This window comes from Saccopteryx bilineata, chromosome 2, assembly GCF_036850765.1.
Source record: "Saccopteryx bilineata isolate mSacBil1 chromosome 2, mSacBil1_pri_phased_curated, whole genome shotgun sequence".
In the NCBI taxonomy this organism is placed as follows: Eukaryota; Metazoa; Chordata; class Mammalia; order Chiroptera; family Emballonuridae; genus Saccopteryx; species Saccopteryx bilineata.
The window spans coordinates 255,048,956-255,070,539 of NC_089491.1; the positions used below are offsets into that span (position 1 = coordinate 255,048,956).

The 21,584-nt window shown below is 41.2% G+C and overlaps 1 protein-coding gene across 1 annotated transcript in view; it reads left to right on the plus strand.

The window, feature by feature from the left end:
- The window catches only part of LOC136325537 (sodium/glucose cotransporter 1-like), a 44,843-nt gene that overhangs the window by 9,647 nt on the left and 13,612 nt on the right, over positions 1–21,584 (plus strand). Inside the window, 7 exon segments of the mRNA XM_066260051.1 lie at positions 464–569; positions 1,768–1,848; positions 3,054–3,274; positions 3,508–3,643; positions 5,196–5,303; positions 9,373–9,523; positions 17,200–17,368. Of these exon segments, the coding sequence (XP_066116148.1) occupies positions 464–569; positions 1,768–1,848; positions 3,054–3,274; positions 3,508–3,643; positions 5,196–5,303; positions 9,373–9,523; positions 17,200–17,368 (972 nt within the window).

Here is a 21,584-nt window from a genome sequence, read left to right on the forward strand (position 1 = left end):
TATTATTTTATTGTGGGAGGAACACTTAGCAAGTGACCTATTCTCTTGATGGATTTTAAGTGTACATTACTGTTGACCTTTAGGCCTATTGCTGTACAGCACATGTCTAGAACCTGTTTATATTATTTACCTGAAACTCTGTGCTTATCAACTAGTAACTCCCCATTTTCCCCTCACCCCAGTACCTGGTAACCAACATTCCAGTCTTTTATTTTATTAATTTGGCCCTTTCAGTACTTATATACATGGAATTGTGTACTATTTGTCTTTCACATTCTTAACTGGGGATAAAAATATGAATCTTTAATTGTGCTATTTCAGGAGATATGGGCTAACATTGGACCCTAGAAATCACAAGCATTGACACTATCCAGGAGACAGCTTCTAAACCCTTCAAGTTTTTCTCCTGGCCCTGTAGCCACTGGTATCTCTCACCCCTAACTCACCTTTCCTCTCCTTCCAGGCAGACATCTTCTCTGGGGCCATATTCATCAACTTGGCCTTGGGCCTGAATCTGTACTTGGCCATCTTTCTCCTGTTGGCAATCACTGCCATCTACACAATCACAGGTGAATCCATTCAAGTGACTGGCTCAAGCCCAGCCCAGGGTTAGGCAGCTGGGCAGGATTGAATGAAAGTAGGAAACAAGGCTTCTTCTCTCAAGGAGGAGAGATACGCCCAGGAAACAGCCCAAGGGTGGGGCATTTGCTTGGTCCCAAATCACAGAACCTAACAAGTTATGGAGGTTGCCCCAGAAACCTCCAGTGTTGACTGGAATAGTCAAGACAGCTTCTTCCAGGAGGCAGGCAGGGCAGGGCCTTGCAGGTTGTGAAGAGAACTTGGCTAAGTTGGGAGAATTGAGGAGGGAGTGCCTGGCGTAGGGACAGGTGAGAGCAAAGAAAGGAGGCAGAAATGGGCATGATGTGTGGTCAGGGCAGGGTGTGAGCAGCAGATGTGTTTAGGAGGAGGGTGGTCTACAGGATGTAGTTGATGGGCTGTGTGTGGGAGATAAAGGCAGATAATTCAAATGAGGTTACAGGGCAGGGCCCTTGGAAGCCAGACAGAGGTCTTGGATTTGATGTGACAGGGACTGAGAGGTACTGTGGGGAAGAAGGGAGGAAGTAACACAAGCAAAGAGATTTTAGAGGAGATTCAAGAGGTGACTGGCAAAGCTGATGACATGAGTAACAATGGGGACACCTGTGCAGAGGTGTGACTCTGCCCTGGTCAGGGGCCAGGGTCTATGATAGAACTTGCTTTTCAGCTGGAGCCACATGGTCTGAGAATAGAGTCAACATACAAGTAGCCCTTTAAATGTGTTGATTTGGTAATGTCCCCAGGCATCTTGTAGAGATGTCAGCTCTTTGCTCTTCCCTGCCTTCACTTGTGGAAGATGCTTTTATTCTGACCGGGTTTGGTAAGTGGGGCTGGGGCAGGCTGAGGTAGAGGCCCAGGGAGAGAAAATTGAGTCCAGCTTCTCTGAGAAGCCATCTCCTGGTTTAAGCTCTTCCTCCTCAATTAGGGAGGAACATTTCTCTTTTCCTCCAGGCCTTCCCAGTATTTCTGTGAAGGGTAGAGATGTTGGATCATGCTGGGTGGCAGACTGCGTAACAGGACCAGAGAAGGAGGGAAGGAAGGGCAGGCGGGTGACTGAGGGGCGTGCTCTGCAGGTGTGCAGAGGGAGAGAGGCAGCAGTGGAGACAGGAGGCAGGCTGACTGGTTGCTCTCCTACGTGAGATCAGATATATTGTCTCTTTGTTTGCTTAGGGGGCCTGGCTGCTGTGATTTACACAGACACTTTGCAGACGGGGATCATGCTGGTGGGATCTTTTATTCTGACTGGGTTTGGTAAGTGGGGCTGGGGCAGGCTGAGGTAGAGGCCCAGGGAGAGAAAATCGAGTCCAGCTTCTCTGCCTGCCTTCCCCAGGGAAGTGGTCCAGTCCTGACTGGCCATCACTGTGGCTGTGCAGGCAGCACCTTCCTCAGCCTTGGAGACTCAGCGTGGGCCTGGCCCAGACAACACCTACGTTCCCTGCTGGATGGTCTGGGCAGTGGTCCCCACTGTAGGCCTGTGATGACATGGTCTTCTCCCCACAGAGAAACTGGACAAAAAAAAAAAAGAAGGATAAGACTAAATAGCCATTAGGCTGAATATATTCGAAAGTTATGTCTTAAATTTCAGATTATATCTTGTCTACATATTGACATTCAATGTCTTTTCTTTTATGAATTGATGATAATAAGTGATCATTTTCTTCTTTATATCCTTATTTGACAAAACTTGAAAAATCAGCCAGTCTATGTTAGACCCTCTAGTTTTGTAAAATTTTATTTGCCTATGAAATCCTAAGGACGAGACTAGAAACCCTAGATCTAGAGGTACTTGTTATGGGAGGATATAAAATTCATTTTATTTTTAATGGGGCCTGGATTCTCTGTGAGTCCTGTGAAGCCTCTTATCCGCTTTCTATACTCTGTTATCTAAGAGCTTCCATTGGGTTTTTTTTTTGGGGGGGGGGAGGCGGTCTCCAGAGCAAGGACTGGGATACCTTATTCAAGGACACAGTCAATAGGCCACAGGGCTCGAGACTCCTCACCCATTCTCTGTACATCCCACGGCAAGGCTGGGACCAGGGGCAGTAGAGCCCAGTCTACATGTCTCTAGGTCTGTGTCTGAGGTCCCAAAGGCCACTGCTGACAGTAGGGGGTGGGTGAAAGAAAAAAACCCAGAGTTTTTGTACATGGTTCAAAACCAAGGTCTTTCTGTTAGTAATTCAAACACTTTCCCTTTGTAAAGATGTTCACGGTTGGAGTCCTTTCACAGGTTCTTGCTTTGGAGCCTCACAGTCACCCCGGAGGGGGCTGGGCTGGGTTAATAATCCCCTGTATGAGTGAGAAAGCTGAGGCCCAGAATGGGAGAGGGACTTGCCAAGGCCACACAGCAAGGGCTCCGGCTGTCAGGTCCCTGCAGTGTGTCAGGCGGCCACAGGAGGAAACTGCTGTGTAAAGTGGAGAGTTTTGGGATGTTGATTTTTGTTACTAATGTTTTCCAGCTTTTCAGAAAGTGGGATGGTATGAAGTGTTCGTGGATAAGTACATGAATGCCATTCCAACCGTGGTTTCTGATGGAAACACCACCATCAAGGAGGAATGCTACACCCCCAGGGCCGACTCCTTCCACATCTTCCGAGACCCCCTCAAGGGAGACCTGCCATGGCCTGGGCTCATCTTCGGGCTGTCCATCCTTGCCCTGTGGTACTGGTGCATGGATCAGGTACCCACACTGGGCGGGCGGGGAGGGTGGGCTTCCCAGGGCATGGCCGGGACTCCTGTCTGCTCCTGGGGTTGGGAAAGGTGAGGCAAGGCTCACGTGGTCTGCGGGGGTGTCACGGAGCCTTGGTAACATGGGAGTGCTGGGCCAAGGAAGCAGGATGTGGGGGAGGGGAGCTGGGGCAGCCAGAAAGTGTCATGACCTGCACCCCTCCCTCACCACGCTCTCCCTGGCAGGTCATTGTGCAGCGCTGCCTCTCAGCCAAAAACATGTCCCACATGAAGGCCAGCTGCGTGATGTGTGGGTACCTGAAGCTGTTACCCATGTTTCTCATGGTGATGCCTGGAATGATTAGCCGCATCCTCTACACAGGTGATATCTTCTGCTGGACTCAGTGTTCACTCTCTCCCATTCCTGGCTCTGTGTCACTTCAAAAGTCCTGAAGCTCCCAATTCTTTCCTTTCTGCCACCTTCTTCCTTTATGCCATGCATTACCAAACATTATCAATCTCTCCCTAGTCAGTGAGCAACTTGAGGTCACAGAACCCATGGAGTTGCCTTCTCTGTTCTTTGCAAATTCTCTGAAGTCCTGATATGCCTCTAGTTGTAGCTTCTTCCAGCTAATATATGCTCACTTCTTGCTCAGTTCCACGTCGACTGTAGTAGTATGTATGGCGTCCTTAATGCCAGGGGACTCCAGCAGGTCTCTAATTATCTGCTGCTCCGATCCTTGTTTCCTGGACCATTTCCTTGAAGGAGCACTTTGCTTTCTAGGGTGACAGATTACTTTTTGACTCTTTTGTGGCCTCTCCAGCATTGCTATTGCTTTTTTGGGGAGGGGGTGGTGGTCAGCCATTGTAGGTAAAAAAACTTCCTTGGAATATCCCTGGCTGAGTAGCTCAGATGGTTAGAACATCGTCCTGATTTGCCAAGGTTGCAGATTCAATCCCTGGTCAGGGCACAAGGAGGAATCAACCAATGAATGCATAAATAAGTGGAACAATAAATAAATTGATGTCTCTCTTTCTCTCTCCACCTTTGTCTCTTTCTAAAAATCAATCATTCATTAAAGAAAAAACTTTGCTGGAGTATGACATAATGGGAAATTTAAAAACAAGGGAGAGAAGAGAGAGCACCATGAAGTGAAAGTTTGGTGAGAATCCTTCCAAATGAAGATGAGACAGTCCAGAGGAGTTGCTTCCTTTGGCTGCTGCATGCTCCTAGTTTACATTGTAATGGTTATAATACACAAAAATATTTGAGGTGAATCAGTGCTCTAAGGGGCAGCCCTAAATGATACACCTATAACAGGTACCTAGTATTTGTTGAGCTAAATTCTATAAAAGTTTCTAGAATTTTCTCCAAGTCTCTAGATCATGTTCCTGTCCCCTTCCGGATCACTTCCTTTCTATCTTTATCCTAGATTTTCCACATCTTGGAAGTATGACCCGGCAGCCCTCAATTGTCTGGGCATTCAACCCTACTTGAGAGAGCTGCTTAAAATAAACTTCAAAATCAGGAGCCACCTAGGATCCCGGTCGGGCGCATGCGGGAGTCTGTCTGACTGTCTCTCCCCGTTTCCAGCTTCAGAAAAAAAAAAAAATCAGGAGCCACCTAATCTTCAGGCAAATAAGACAGTCGTTACTCCTGAGCCGCAGGGTAGCTAGCTGACGTCTAAGGATGTGCCTGTCCCTTCCCACTCTGAGCACTTCTTTGCTTCCCTCTCCTCTGCCTAGCAACTGTCTTTTCTTCTCAGTCAGAGCTTGGAGATGGTGAGGACCAGCAGGGTAAGAGTTTATCATCAAAGGATCCAGCCAGGAGCTGCACTGTTTGTGGATCCATTTTTGGGCCTTAGATAGAAATGTCTTGTCTGGAAGTATTGCCCTGACGTCTACTTGCTGACACAGCTCTGATCTCTCTGCAGAGAAAGTTGCCTGCACCGTTCCCTCCGAATGTGAGAAATATTGCGGAACCAAGGTTGGCTGTACCAACATCGCCTACCCGACTCTGGTGGTGGAGCTCATGCCCGATGGTGAGATTCGTCCCCACTGGTGGTCTCTTTCTTGGGAGCCTGGCTGGGCTTAGGCTGTCGGTGGGTTCTGTGGGCCTCCTGGGCCAAGCTGTTCCAAGCCTGGAGGTTGGTAGGGGAAGCCTCCTTTCAGGTGTCCCCAGTTTCTGAATATGTCTTCCCTTAATGGGAAGGAGATGTAGGACTTGGTTGGGCTCTTAGACGGGGCACTTGTTTGTTAATCAGGAAAGGAGGTGATATGAAAATGTGTTAGGGAAAAACACAACTTTTCCACGCTCATCTGGATGGTCTTTGCAAGCTCTCCAATTGACATGAACATGATAGCTTGAACTAAGAGGAGTTTTACCCAGAGAATGAATTGACTCTAGACTGTCCCAAGGAAAAACATGGAGAGAAAGGCAAGGAGTGATTTTAGCTCTAGAATGAGGATGTTTAAGGCAGTCGATGGATGGGACACAGGGGGCTTCACTATAGAGAATGTGTTATCCTAGAAGCTTGAGGATATAGAGCCCAGATTAGAGTTTTGATATAGACCTCTGGAGTTACTTTTTATATTTCATATTAAAGAAAAATCTAATTCTGGCTCAAGACATTCTGATTTAGGTAGGGTAGGAGGTTTCAGGGTATCACAAATTCCCAGGTATTTGGATCAGGAAAATTTAGAATAAACTTCTATAAAATGTTATTACTAAAAGAAAACAGAGATCATGAGTCAAACCTCTTCATTTTACAGTTGGGAAAACTGAGGCCTACAGAAAGACAGTGACTTTGCAAGCCAGTGTCTGGCTTGTGTAACTCTGCTCAAGGCTGGAATTGAGGAATTTGGGTTGGTCTTTTAAAAAAATTTATATATTTTTAACCACAGACTGGATGCATGACCTTGGGAAAACCATTTAGATTCAAATTCTATAAACATGTGAGTAATAGTTAACTATTCCACTTAGCTTGGCTGCTTATTAATTAAGTTGCAATTAGGAAGAGTCACATGGCTCTTTCAGAGTTCTGGCTCAGATTACACCGGCCTCAGTATGGTGTTTATGCTATTTCGATAGATTAGCAGACAGACCCTGGGTGAGGACTATGGCTCTGCACACGGTGCTAGAGCAAACTGTGCATGGCAGAAAGAGGCGTGGCACACAGGACTGTGTCTGAGGCTATCAAGAGGCAGATATCAGCCTGACCTGTGGTGGCGCAGTGGGATAAAGCATCGACCTGGAACACTGAGGTCGCCAGTTCGAATCCTTGGACTTGCCTGGTCAAAGCACATAGGGGAGTTGATGCTTCCTGCTCCTCCCCCTTCTCTCTCTCTCTGTCTCTCTCTCTCACTCCTGTCTCTCTAAAAAATCAATAAATAAACTCATAAAACTCAACAACAAACTAACAAACAATCCAATAAAAAAATGGGAAGAGGACATGAACAGACACTTCTCCCAGGAGGAAGTACAAATGGCCAACAGATATATGAAAAGATGCTCATCTTCTTTAGTTATTAGAGAAATGCAAATCAAAACTGCAATGAGATACCACATCACACCTGTTCGATTAGCTATTATTAACAAGACAGGTAATAGCAAATGTTGGAGAGGCTGTGGAGAAAAAGGAACCCTCATACACTGTTGGTAGGAATGTAAAGTAGTACAACCATTATGGAAGAAAGTATGGTGGCTCCTAAAAAACTGAAAATAGAACTACCTTATGACCCAGCAATCCCTCTACTGGGTATATACCCCCAAAACTCAGAAACATTGATACGTAAAAACACATGCAGCCCCATGTTCATTGCTGCATTGTTCACAGTGGCCAGGACATGGAAACAACCAAAAAGCCCGTCAATAGATGACTGGATAAAGAAGATGTGGCACATATACACTATGGAATACTACTCAGCCATAAGAAATGATGACATCGAATCATTTACAGCAAAATGGTGGGATCTTGATAACATTATACGAAGTGAAATAAGTAAATCAGAAAAAACCAGGAACTGCATTATTCCATACGTAGGTGGGACATAAAAGTGAAACTAAGAGACATTGATAAGAGTGTGGTGGTTACGGGGGGAGGGGGGAAAGGGAGAGGGAAAGGGGGAGGGGGAGGGGCACAAAGAAAACTAGATAGAAGATGACAGAGGACAATCTGACTTTGGGTGATGGGTATGCAACATAATTGAAAGACAAGATAACCTGGACTTGTTGATCTTTGAATATATGTATCCTGATTTATTGATGTCACCCCATTAAAAAAATGAAATTATTAAAAAAATAAAAGAAAAAAATCAATAAATAAAATATTTAATAAAAAAAAAGAGGCAGATATCAGACTAGTCAGGACAGTCCAAGAAGGAGCAGACTCCCTGTGGGGGTAGTGACTCCCCTGTCGCTGGAGGGTTTGGGAAGGAAATGTGCCTGGGATTCATGTATCAGACAAATGGTAGGCCTAGGACCTAGTGAACCCTAAGTTTACTTTTAATTCTGAGACTGGGCTCTCCATGGTAGGTTTTCAGCATGGCCTGGTCTTCCAGCCTCATCAGGGACACACTTGTGCTCTCCTTGTTATGAAAAGGGTAGTAGAGATTATAGCCAACCATGCTTCTCATGACTAGGAAAAGTTTAAACCAATAATCCCTTATTCTGATTTGGGCAGGTATAGTATTATACACATTTAACACATCAAGAAATGAGACCTATAGGTTGGCATGACTTACCTAAGGCCAGTTGGAAATAGAGCCTTTTGTTCTTTTTCCAGATAATTTTATTGAGCTATAATTCATATGCCATATAATTTACTTAAGGTATAGAGTTACTGGTTTTTAGTATATTCACAGAGTTGAGTATTCATCATCACTATCAATTAAAAAAAATTTTTTTGTCATCCTCCAGAGAAATCTTGTATCTTTTGGCAGTCACTCCATATTTCACCCCAGTCCCCTCAGCCCTAGGCCACCACTAATCTCCTTTCTGTCCCTATGGATTGACTTATTCTGGACATTTCATATAAATGAGATCATACAATATTTGTCCTTTTGTGTCTGGCTTCTTTCACTCTGCATAATGTTTTCAAAGTTCATCCAGGTTGTAGCAGGTATCAGTACTTCATTTCTTTCTGTTGATGAATAATATTCTATTGTTTGGATATACTACATTTTCTTTGTCCGTTTATCAGTTGATGGACATTGTGTTGTTTCTATTGACTTTTTGGCTATTATAAATAATACTGGTATAAACATTTATGTACAAATTTTGGTATGGACACATACTTTTATTTCTTTTGGCCAGATACCTAGGCGTGGCATTGATGGGTCATAAGGTAACTCAATGTTCAACTATTTTCTGTGATAGCTCTACCAATTTCCATTACTGCCAGCAATGTCTGAAGGTTTCTATTTCCACACATACCCACCCACTCTTGTTATTATCTGTCTTTATTATTATTGTTATTATAACTATCCTGGTGGGTACAAAGAGGTATCTCACTATAGTTTTGATTTGAATTTCTGTGATATAGATCATTTTTTCATGTGATTATTAACTATCTGTTTATCTTTTTTGGAGAAGTATCTATTCTGATTCTTTGACAATTTGTAAATGAATTGCCTTTTATTATTGAGTTGTAGGAGTTCTTTATATATTCTGGATACTAGATTTATATTAGATATATGACTCGCAAAAATTTTCTTCAATTCTATAGATTGTCTTTTTACTTTCTTGAATCCTAGTTTAAATATTTCTGCTATATCATAAATCTTTGGGGTGAGAGATCTTTTAAATTTACCTCAGATGAAAACATACACACATATACATCATCATCATTATCATCACCATCACCATCATCATCCAACTGCAAAGTGTTAACCTCAGATATGTTTCGTCTCGATCTCTTTGTTGATTTCTATGAGTTTACAAAATAATAAAAAACCACAGTCCATTTCTTAAAATGTCTAGTCTTCCTGGAAAGATAAATTAAAGGCCAACCACGGCATGATTTCAGAAGGCAAACAATGAGTCCTCACACATCCCAAGTGAGAAAGAGCTAAGATGCTGTGTGTGCCACTCAGAACCTCCTTCTCTTCCAGGACTGCGAGGCCTGATGCTGTCAGTCATGTTGGCCTCTCTCATGAGCTCCCTGACCTCCATCTTCAACAGCGCCAGCACTCTGTTCACATTGGACATCTACACCAAGATCTGGAAGAGAGCAACGGAGAAAGAGCTCATGATTGCAGGAAGGTCAGTGCAGCTTCACTCTGCCATGCACCAAAAGCTTGAATAATCTCAGAGGTCCCTGAAGCTAGGGAAGACAAATAGAGGCCTGGGTAGAATGGGAGAGACCTCTGTAGCTAGTTATATCTGCTCTCCAATGACATCTACTTTAAATTGGAGATTATCAAACAATACCCCTTTGGAGTGGGAAGTGATATTAGGGATTATCTCAACTAATCTTCAATTTCTTTTTTTTTTTTAATTTTATTTTTTTAATGGGGTGACATCAATAAATCAGGATACATATATTCAAAGATAACAAGTCCAGGTTATCTTGTCGTTCAATTATGTTGCATACCCATCACCCAAAGTCAGATTGTCCTCTGTCACCTTCTATCTTGTTTTCTTTGTGCCCCTCCCCCTCCCCCTTTCCCTTTCCCATTTCCCCCTCCCCCCTGTAACCACCACACTCTTATCAATGTCTCTTAGTTTCACTTTTATGTCCCACCTACGTATGGAATAATGCAGTTCCTGGTTTTCTCTGATTTACTTATTTCACTTCGTATCATGTTATCAAGATCCCACCAATTTGCTGTAAATGTTCCGAAGTCATCATTTCTTATGGCTGAGTAGTATTCCATAGTGTATATGTGCCACATCTTCTTTATCCAGTTATCTATTGACAGGCTTTTTGGTTGTTTCCATGTCCTGGCCACTGTGAACAATGCTGCAATAAACATGGGGCTGCATGTGTCTTTACGTATCAATGTTTCTGAGTTTTGGGGGTATATACCCAGTAGAGGGATTGCTGGGTCATAAGGTAGTTCTATTTTCAGTTTTTTAGGAGCCGCCATACTTTCTTCCATAATGGTTGTACTACTTTAAATTCCTACCAACAGTGAATGAGGGTTCCTTTTTCTCCACAGCCTCTCCAACATTTGCTATTACCTGTCTTGTTAATAATAGCTAATCGAACAGGTGTGAGGTGGTATCACATTGCCATTTTGATTTGAATTTCTCTAATAGCTAAAGAAGATGAGCATATTTTCATATATCTGTTGGCCATTTGTACTTCTTCCTGGGAGAAGTGTCTGTTCATACCCTCTTCCCATTTTTTTTCTTTTTTTTTTTTTTTTTTCTTTTTGCTTTTTTCTGAAGCTGGAAACAGGGAGAGACAGTCAGACAGACTCCCGCATGCGCCCGACCGGGATCCACCCGGCACGCCCACCAGGGGCGAAGCTCTGCCCACCAGGGGGCGATGCTCTGCCCATCCTGGGCGTCGCCATGTTGCGACCAGAACCACTCTAGCGCCTGAGACAGAGGCCACAGAGCCATCCCCAGCGCCCGGGCCATCTTTGCTCCAATGGAGCCTCGGCTGCGGGAGGGGAAGAGAGAGACAGAGGAAAGCAGGGTGGAGGGGTGGAGAAGCAAATGGGTGCTTCTCCCGTGTACCCTGGCCGGGAATCGAACCCGGGTCCTCTGCACGCTAGGCCGATGCTCTACCGCTGAGCCAACCGGCCAGGGCCCCCTCTTCCCATTTTTTTATTGGATTGTTTGTTTGTTTGTTGTTGAATTTTATGAGTTCTTTGTATATTTTGGATATTAGGCCCTTATCTGAGCTGTTGTTTGAAAATATCATTTCCCATTTAGTTGGCTATCTGTTTATTTTGCTATCAGTTTCTCTTGCTGAGAAAAACTTCTTAGTCTGATGTAGTCCCATTCATTAAATTTTGCCTTCACTTCTCTTGCCTGTGGAGTCAAATTCATAAAATGCTCTTTAAAACCCAGGTCCATGAGTTGAGTACCTATGTCTTCTTCTATGTACTTAATTGTTTCAGGTCTTATGTTTAGATCTTTGATCCATTTTGAGTTAATTTTTGTACAGGGGGAGAGACTGTCGTCCAGTTTCATTCTTTTGCATGTGGCTTTCCAGTTTTCCCAGCACCATTTATTGAAGAGGCTTTCTTTTCTCTATTGTGTGTTCTTGGCCCCTTTATCAAAAATTATTTGACTATATATATGTGGTTTTATTTCTGGACTTTCTATTCTGTTCCATTGGTCTGAGTGTCTATTTTTCTGCCAATACCATACTGTTTTGATTGTCATGGCCCTATAATATAGTTTGAAGTCAGGTATTGTAATGCCCCAGCTTCATTCTTTTTCTTTAGGATTGCTTTGGTTATTCAGGGTTTTTTATAGTTCCATATTAATCTGATGATTTTTTGCTCTATTTCTTTAAAAAACATCATTGGAAGTTTGATGGGAATTGCATTAAATTTGTATATTGCTTTGGGTAATATACCCATCTTGATTATATTTATTCTTCCTAGCCAAGAACAAGGTATATTCTTCCATTTCATTAAATCTTTTTTGATTTCCCTTAACAATGGTTTATAGTTTTCATTATATAAGTCCTTTACATTCTTTGTTATGTTTATTCCTAAGTATTTTATTTTTTTTGTTGCAATCATGAAGGGGATTATTCTTTTGAGTTCGTTCTCAATTGTTTCATTGTTGGCATATAGAAAGGCTATTGACTTCTGTATGTTAATTTTGTATCCTGCGACCTTACTGTATTGGCTTATTGTTTCTAGTAGTCTTTTTGTGGATTCTTTGGGGTTTTCGATGTATAGGATCATATCATCTGCAAAAAGTGATACCTTTACTTCTTCTTTTCCAATATGGATGCCTTTTATTTCTTTGTCTTGTCTGATTGCTCTGGCTAGAACCTCTAGTACCACATTAAATAAGAGTGGAGAGAGTGGACAACCCTGTCTTGTTCCTGATTTAAGGGGGAAAACCTTCAGTTTAGTGCCATTTAGTATGATGTTAGCTGATGGTTTATCATATATGGCCTTTATCATGTTGAGATATTTTCCTTCTATACCCATTTTGTTGAGAGTCTTAAACATAAAATTGTGTTGTATTTTATCGAAAGCCTTTTCTGTGTCTATTGATAAGATCATGTGGTTTTTGTTGTTTGTTTTGTTGATATGGTGTATTACGTTAATCGTTTTACGTATGTTGAACCATCCTTGAGATTCTGGGATGAATCCCACTTGATTGTGATGTATTATTTTTTTAATATGTTGTTGTATTCGATTTGCTAGTATTTTGTTTAGTATTTTAGCATCTGTATTCATTAGAGATATTGGTCTGTAGTTTTCTTTTTTTGTGCCATCCTTGCCTGGTTTTGGTATGAGGGTTATGTTGGCCTCATAAAATGTGTTTGGAATTATTGTTTCTTCTTCAATTTTTTGGAAGACTTTGAGTAGAATAGGAACCAAGTCTTCTTTGAATGTTTGATAAAATTTGCTGGTATAGCCATCAGGGCCTGCACTTTTATTTTTGGGGAGGTTTTTAATGGGTTTTTTTTATTTCTTTACTGATAGGTCTGTTTAGGCTTTCTGCTTCTTCTTGACTCAGTCTAGGAAGGTTGTATTGTTCTAGGAATTTATCCATTTCTTCTAGGTTGTTGAATTTAGTGGCATAAAGTTTTTCATAGTATTCTACAATAATTCTTTGTATATCTACGGTGTCTGTGGTGATTTCTCCTCTTTCATTTTGGATTTTGTTTATATGAGTTCTTTCTCTTTTTTCCTTGGTAAGTCTTGCCAAGGGTTTGTCAATTTTGTTGATCTTTTCAAAGAACCAGCTCCTTGTTCTATTAATTTTTTCTATAGTTTTTCTGTTCTCTAATTCATTTATTTTTGCTCTGATTTTTATTATCTCCTTTCTTCGGCTGGTTTTGGGTTGTCTTTGTTCTTCTTTTTCTAGTTCCTTAAGGTGTGAAGTTAAGTGGTTCATTGGGCTCTCTCTTGTTTGTTCATATATGCCTGAAGTGATATGAACTTCCCTCTTATCACTGCTTTTGCTGCATCCCATAGATTCTGATATGTCGTATTGTCATTTTCATTAGTCTGTATATATCTTTTGATCTCTGCACTTATTTCTTCTTTGACCCATTCATTTTTTAAAAGTATGTTGTTTAGTTTCCACATTTTTGTGGGATTTTTTTCCTCTTTTTTGAAGTTGAGTTCTAGTTTCAAGGCTTTATGATCAGAAAATATGCTTGGCACAACTTCAATTTTTCTAAATTTGCTGATGTTGTTTTTGTGGCCCAACATATGGTCAATTCTTGAGAATGATCCATGCACACTGGAGAAAAATGTATACTCAGTCACTTTGGGATGAAATGTCCTGTAGATGTCTATCATATCCAGGTGCTCTAGTGTTTTATTTAAGGCCACTATATCTTTGTTGATTCTCTGTTTGGATGACCGATCTAGAGCTGTCAGCAGTGTATTGAGTTCTCCAAGTATGATTGTATTTTTGTCAGTTTTTGTTTTAAGATCAATAAGTAGCTGTCTTATATATTTTGGTGCTCCTTGGTTTGGTGCATATATATTAAGAATTATTATGTCTTCTTGATTCAGTGTCCCCTTAATCATTATGAAATGACTATTTTTGTCTCTGAGTACTTTTCCTGTCTTGTAGTCAGCATTATCAGATATGAGTATTGCTAGACCTGCTTTTTTTTGGATGTTATTTGCTTGGAGTATTGTTTTCCAGCCTTTCACTTTGAATTTGTTTTTATCCTTGTTACTTAGATGAGTTTCCTGTAGGCAGCATACAGTTGGATTTTCGTTTTTAATCCATTCTGCTACTCTGTGCCTTTTTATTGGTGAGTTTAATCCATTTACATTTAGTGTAATTATTGACACTTGTGAGTTTTCTATTGCCATTTTATATCTTCCTTTCTGTTAGTTTTGTGTCTTGTTGGATCCTTCTCTTTCGTTTTTCTATCTTTTGTTTTTATTTGGTTGTATTCCATACATCTTTCCTCTGTTGCTATCTCTTTTATCTCATGTGCTTCTGTGGTAGTTTTTTCAATGGTGGTTACCTTTGAGTAATGAAAAGGGTCCCTACCCTGTTCGTTGTAGCGAACTATTTTGTGAGTACTTTTGCACTCCATCGTCCTTTGCTACTGTTAATCTCCATCTTCTCCCCCCTTTTCTTTTTGTTGTTGTCACAGTTTAAATTTGGTTTTATTGTGTTCTTCTTGGAGCTTTTACTTGTGGCTCTGTTTTTTTTTTCTTTGTATCTGATTGGAGAACCCCCTTTAATAATTCCTGGAGTGGAGGTTTTCTGATGATAAATTCCCTCATCTTTTCTGTATCTGTGAATGTTTTTATTTCTCCTTCATATTTTAAGGATAGCTTTGATGGGTATAGTATTTGTGGCTGAAAGTTCCTCTCTTTCAGGACTTTAAATATTGGGGTCCACTCTCTTCTAGCTTGTAGAGTTTCTGCTGAGAAATTTGATGATAATCTAATGGGCCTTCCTTTATATGTTGTATTCTTCTTTTCCCTGGCTGCCTTGAGAATTTTTTCTTTGCTGTTGGTTTGTGTCAATTTCATTATGATATGCCTTGGAGTAGGTTTGTTGGGGTTAAGAAAACTCAGAGTTCTGTTTGCTTCTTGAACTTGAGGCTTTAGTTCTTTCCACAGGCTTAGGAAGTTCTCATCTATTATTTGTTTGAGTATGTTCTCCATTCCATTTTCTCTCTCTTCTCCCTCTGATATACCTATTATTCTTATGTTATTCTTTTTGATGGAGTCAGATAATTCTTGTAGGGCTATCTCATTTTTTTAAATTTTTGAGTCTCTTTCTTCTTCTCTCTGTTGTGCCTCAAGTTGTTTGTCTTCTATTTCACTAATCCTATCTTCTATCTGGCCTGTTCTATTAGCTAAGCTTGTTACCTCGTTTTTCAGCTCGTGAATTGAGTTTTTCATCTCTGTTTGATTTGTTTTTATAGTTTCAATTTCCTTGGACATATATTCTTTGTGTTCATTGAGTTGTTTTCTGAGCTCCCTAAATTGCCTTTCTGTGTTTTCTTGTATATCTCAGAGATTTTTAGGATTTCTATCTTGAATTCTCTGTCATTTAGCTCCAAGGTTTCCAATATATTAAATTTTTTCTCCATAGATTTTTCCTCATCTAGCTGTGTTACCTCTCTTTCTTTTGTATCCATAATATTTGATTTTCTCTTCCTTAATGGCATCTGAGGGTGGTTTTTTTGATAGTATTAATGAGATTTAATAAAGAATAAAAAGTTAAAAAAATAAAAAAATAAAAAATCAAAGAGTTGTTTTTTTAAAAAAATTAATAATGAAATAAAGAAAAATAAAATAAAATAAAAATTTTAAAAAAGGAAATTATTCCCCCCCTCCTTTTTTTCTCTCCTCTCCTCTCCCCTCTTTCTTGAGAAAATCTTGTGGTGAACTGTGAATTATAATAAACAATGCCTGTGATGGAGGGCCTGAATTGGGGAAAAGTAATAAAGGGCAAAAAAAAAAAAAGAAAAAAGAAAAAAAAGGGGGGGTATGGACCCACAAAAAGCAAATAAGGAAAAAATTTGGGTCAAGAATAAAATGATTTGCTTTTAGGTGTTGGTTGTCTAAGAGTAACCTTCAATTTCTTAATGAGCAAAATGAAGCTTGTCCTGCCTAAATCTAGGCAGCTGGGACAATGGTGGAGCTAGGAATGAGTTACGGCCAACTGAGTCCTTGTCCAAGTTCCTTTATACTGCCCTATGCTGCCTTCCTCAGCCCTCCACATTGTAGCTCTTCTTACTGGCCATCTTTGAGGTCCAGGTGCCTCTGATGCCTTGACCCTTTGCTGCAACAGTTTGCAGGATCAAGTGGTATTGTTCAGAGGAACATGCTCTGTAAAATTGAAAACACCAATCTTGTACACATTTGTTATTGTCACTGGACTAGTAGACACAACAGGATATGGAAAACACAAAGCATTGCTATATGGGTCAGTGTACTCATGATCATGATTATCCATGAATCAGATAGTTTAAATAGAGTACTAGCAGGAGTTCTATGTCTCTCCATGGGGCTGTGGCAGGTCAACCTCTTCTGGGCAGTTAGAGCAAGTTTTTGCAATGTCAGTCAAGGGAGAGGTTCCTAGTGAGTGCAGAAAGGGTAAGGGCTCTACCTCATTGGTCTCATGATCAAGATTAGAGCAAAGGAAGTCAAGGAAAAGTGACAGGTCAATCTTAGGTGATGAGATGTGTCCAGGAGCAGCTTGATCAGGCAAGAGTCTACTGGTTGGCTTCACCAGGAAGCAACATTTAACCTAATTTTTTCTCAGATAGGGGTTTACTGGATTTTTTTGTTCTTTATAAAGCTCAGGATGGAACACGGGAAGAGAGCCATTTTGTTGCTTTGCTCTGGGACAGACCCTTGACCCTGAGATTGTATTGAGGCACATTTTTGTGCATTTCGTGTATTGCATTACTCAAAGGTATAGATGACTTTCCAGAGGAGGCAGAATATGAAAGAAAAAAGCCTCAAGAATAAATTTTCAAAATATGTTTCCTTGCTGTGGTCATACAAAGTGTGTGTATGCTAGTTATGTTATATATATTAGATATATAACTATATATACTTACTGACTAGTAGACACAACAGGATATGGAAAGCACAAAGCATTGCTACATGGGTCAGTGTACTCATTATCATGATTATCCATGAATCACATAGTTTAAATAGAGGACTAGTGTATGGGAATGTTTCCAGGGACCATGGACTATATGGGTTCACATTATCTTGGGCTCCCCTCTGCTCCTTACTGCAGATTACAAATGGATTCCCAATTATTGACACTCTATTGTGGGGCTTTGATTTCAGATTGTTCATCCTGGCTCTGATTGGCATCAGCATCACCTGGGTGCCCATTGTACAATCAGCACAAAGTGGGCAGCTTTTCGATTACATCCAGTCCATCACCAGTTACTTGGGACCACCCATTGCAGCTGTCTTCCTGCTTGCTATTTTCTGTAAGAGAGTCAATGAGCAAGTAGGTATCATCCATCTATAGGCAGAAAGACCTGTTCTGGTGCAGAAATTCCCACCTGGATGTGCCTATTCTCAGTGGAAGGGATTCTATTTCCCAGAGACCTCACTGGAGTGGATGTGTTGCTGAGGATTTATATGGGAATGCTTCCAGGGACCATGGACTATCATGGGTTCACATTATCTTGGGCACCCCTCTGCTCCTTACTACAGATTACAAACTGATTCCCGAGTGACGTCAGGGAAATGGCGCCGTGAGCAGCGCATCCGACAGATCTCCCCTAAATCACAACAAATTTATCAACTAGAAACAGAAAAATTTATCCTCGGAGCATTCCGGAGTTCCACACAAACTGAAAGCGAAAGGACTGTTATCACTTGAATCTGAGAGATGAGGGTGTGGAGGAAGCTACTGCAGGGACGTTCATTCAAGCCGTGAGGGAGTGCGACTGTGGTGAGTCAGCCCACACTCGGGAGCTGGGAGCAGCCGCGGGCGCGCGCCCAGTCCGGTTGCAGAGCGAGCACCGCCCACACTCCGGAGCAGCGAGCAGCCGCTGGCGCGCACCCGGTACGGTTGCAGAGCGAGCACCGCCCACACTCGGGAGCAGTGAGCAGCCGCCGGCACGCGCCCGGTCCGGTTGCAGAGCAAGAACCTCTAACGTTCCCAGCGGCCCGCGCACTGCGAGTGAGAGTCGCCAGCCACCGGTGCCAGGAGCACCCCATTCGCGCGCGTGCCCTGGGCATTCCACACGCCCAGAGCGCCCTACTGGCCCGCACACCCAGGGTGCCCCATTATCCTGCGCCTGGTGCAATCCAGCTGCCAGTGGCAGGGCAAGCGGGAGAGGCACCAGGGTGGTCTTCCCTACTTGGGAGATTCTCTCCGTGGGCGGGGCACCTCACCCAGCCATTCAAGCTAACAATCAAGCGTTGGGGGAGAGGTGCGCGCAGGCAGCCTAAAATACCTTCGGGAGCACAGCTGCGACCCAATCACTGAAATTAGCTTAACCCATGAAATCTGCGCACCCTCGGTTCTAATTGATAAGATCTCTCTCAGTTCAGCGATCCAAGACAAGAGGTGTGATATTTTTTAGTGCCTCTCGCTAAAGGGGCGGGGGCAACTTCTGATTGATAGAGCCTCCATATTCAGGGATAAATGCTAACAAGAAGGACTTGGCAGATAATAAGATCTATACTACACTAGTCGCAAGCAGAGACTAGTGCCTCTTCTTCCCAGCCAAAACAGGCTACAAAGTGTGGAAAGCCTGGGTTGAGAGGTCCAACTGAATGCTAGGCGCTGAACAGTCACCTTGACAACAATTGACTCCCACCCCCGCCTGATTACACTGGAGGCCCTGACTGCCAGAGCCTTTCCCAAAGCCTTGCACTGAGTGGGGATAGAGTGGGGATTTCCCAGCTCTTTGAGCCTCTTACTCCCCAGGCAGAAGCAGTTGCAGCCTTATAGCTGGATCACCAGGCTGCTAATTCAGGAAGGGGGGACTAGGAGAGAGAATCCAGGAAAGCAAACTCTCTCATCGTTGGACCCTGCAAACGCCAACAAGCCTTGACTACCAGCAAGACTAAAGCCAATTATATGACATTGCCATAGAATCCCATCAACTGCAAATCCCTACCTAAGTGTGACACAGGGGCAGAGCCTGGGGTACAGAGTCACCGACCAGGAAGAGGGAGAGAAAAGAAAAAGGAAGAAGTTAACCTCTCAAAATCAAGAAAAATCCACAGACTTTACAACTTGTTCCACTAATTTTTTGTTGTTGTTGTTGTTTGTTTCTTCTATCTTATTGCCTTTATTTCCTCCACCTCAGTCCTTCTATTCTCTGCCCATCTTATGCTTCCCTTTTCTTGAACTACACTACCCATGAGTGTTACATTTTATTTCTCTTCTTCATCCTCACCCTCCTTTAAGGTTATACTCCAAAACACTTAACTCTCACTCTCTCCTCTTTTGTTTTTTTTTTGTTTTGCTTTATTTTGTTTTTTTCTCTTCCTTTTTTATTTCTTCCTTCGTTTTTCTCTTTTTCTTATCTTTTCCTTTCTATTCGTTTTTTCTTTTCTCGTTTTAATTTCCTCCCATTTAATCCTCAATCACGAACAAATTGGTTAATTTGGGACTCAAGGCTTTTTTTGGCTTTATTATTCTTTTTTGCTTTTGTTTTTGTTTTTTTGTTTGTTTGTTTGTTTTTGTGGCATTTTGGGTCCTCCCAACCCAAGGTCTCCATTGTATTTAGTCTTCGCTCCAATTAATACAACAGATTTTTACTTATTATTTTTATTTTTTTATTCTTTATTATTCTTTTTTTGGTGCTTTTTTCTGGTTCCCTCTTATCCCTCTCATTATATCTCTTAGTTGACCATCACTTACAAGCAAATCATTTTATGCTTGTCTAAGATTTTCTTCCTTTTTTTTTTTTTGCATTTAGTAGGTCCCTACTCCCTTTTTTTGCCCCTTGAACTCTTCACACCAAATCAGGCCCTCCATTATAGGCACAATATTTCCCTGAGGAGGGGAGAGGAGGGAAAGAGAAGAAAAAAAAAGGGGGGAAATAATAAATTATTACTGTTTTTTGTGGGGTGTTTTACCTTTTTTTTTTTACTTTTTACTCTTTATTAATTCTAATTAGTGCTATCAACAAGACCACCCTGAGATGCCAATAAGAAAGAGGAAATCGAATATTATGGATACAAAAGAAAGAGAGGTAACACAAATAGATGTGGAAAAATCTATGGATAAAAGACTTAACATATTGGAAGCCTTGGAGCTAAATGACAGAGAATTTAAAATAGAAATCTTAAAAATATTCAGACATATACAAGAAAACACAGAAAGGCAATATAGGGAGATCAGAAAACAACTCAATGAACACAAAGAATATATTACCAAGGAAATTGAAACTATAAAACCAAATCAAACAGAAATGAAAAACTCAATTCACGAGCTGAAAAACGAGGTAACAAGCTTAGCTAACAGAACAGCCCAGATTGAGGATAGGATTAGTGAAATAGAAGACAAACAACTTGAGGCACAACAGAGAGAAGAAGAAAGAGACTCAAAAATAATAAAAAATGAGAAAGCCCTACAGGAATTGTCTGACTCCATCAGAAAGAATAACATAAGAATAATAGGTATATCAGAGGGAGAAGAGAAAGAAAATGGAATGGAAAATATACTCAAACAAATAATAGGGGAGAACTTCCCAAGCCTGTGGAAAGAACTAAAGCCTCAAATTCAAGAAGCAAACAGAACACCGAGTTTTCTTAACCGCAACAAACCCACTCCAAGGCACATCATAATAAAGATGACACAAACCAATGACAAAGAAAAAATTCTCAAGGCAGCCAGGGAAAAGAAGAGTACAACATATAAAGGAAGGCCTATTAGATTATCATCAGATTTCTCAGCAGAAACTCTACAAGCTAGAAGAGAGTGGACCCCAATATTTAAAGCCCTGAAAGAGAAGAACTTTCAGCCAAGAATACTATACCCATCAAAGCTATCCTTTAAGTATGAAGGAGATATAAAAACATTCACAAATACAGAAAAGATGAGAGAATTTATCAACAGAGAGCCCCCACTCCAGGAAATACTAAAGGGGGTTTTCCAACCAGATTCAAAGAACAAAAGAAAACAACACCACAAGTAACAGCTCCACCAAGAACACAATAAAACCAAACTTAAACTGTGACAACAAAGGAAAAAAAAGGGGGGAGAGGATGGAGATTAACAGTAGCAAAGGACGATGAAGTGCAGAAATACTTATAAGATAGGGTACTACAATGAATATGGTAGGTACCTTTTTCATTACTTAATGGTAACGACCCTTGAAAAAACCACCACAAAAACACTTGACTTAAAAAAGGTAGCAACAGAGGAAAGAAGTATGGAACACAAACAAACAAAAACAAATGATAGAAAAACAAAAGAGAAGAATCAAACTAGATACAAAACTAACAGAAAGAAATTTATAAAATGGCAGTAGGGAACCCACAAGTGTCAATAATTACACTAAATGTAAATGGATTAAACTTACCAATAAAAAGACACAGAGTAGAAGAATGGATTAAAAAAGAAAATCCAACTATATGCTGCCTACAAGAAACACATCTAAGCAACAAGAATAAAAACAAATTCAAAGTGAAAGGCTGGAAAACAATACTACAAGCAAACAACACCCAAAAAAAAGCAGGTGTAGCAATACTTATAT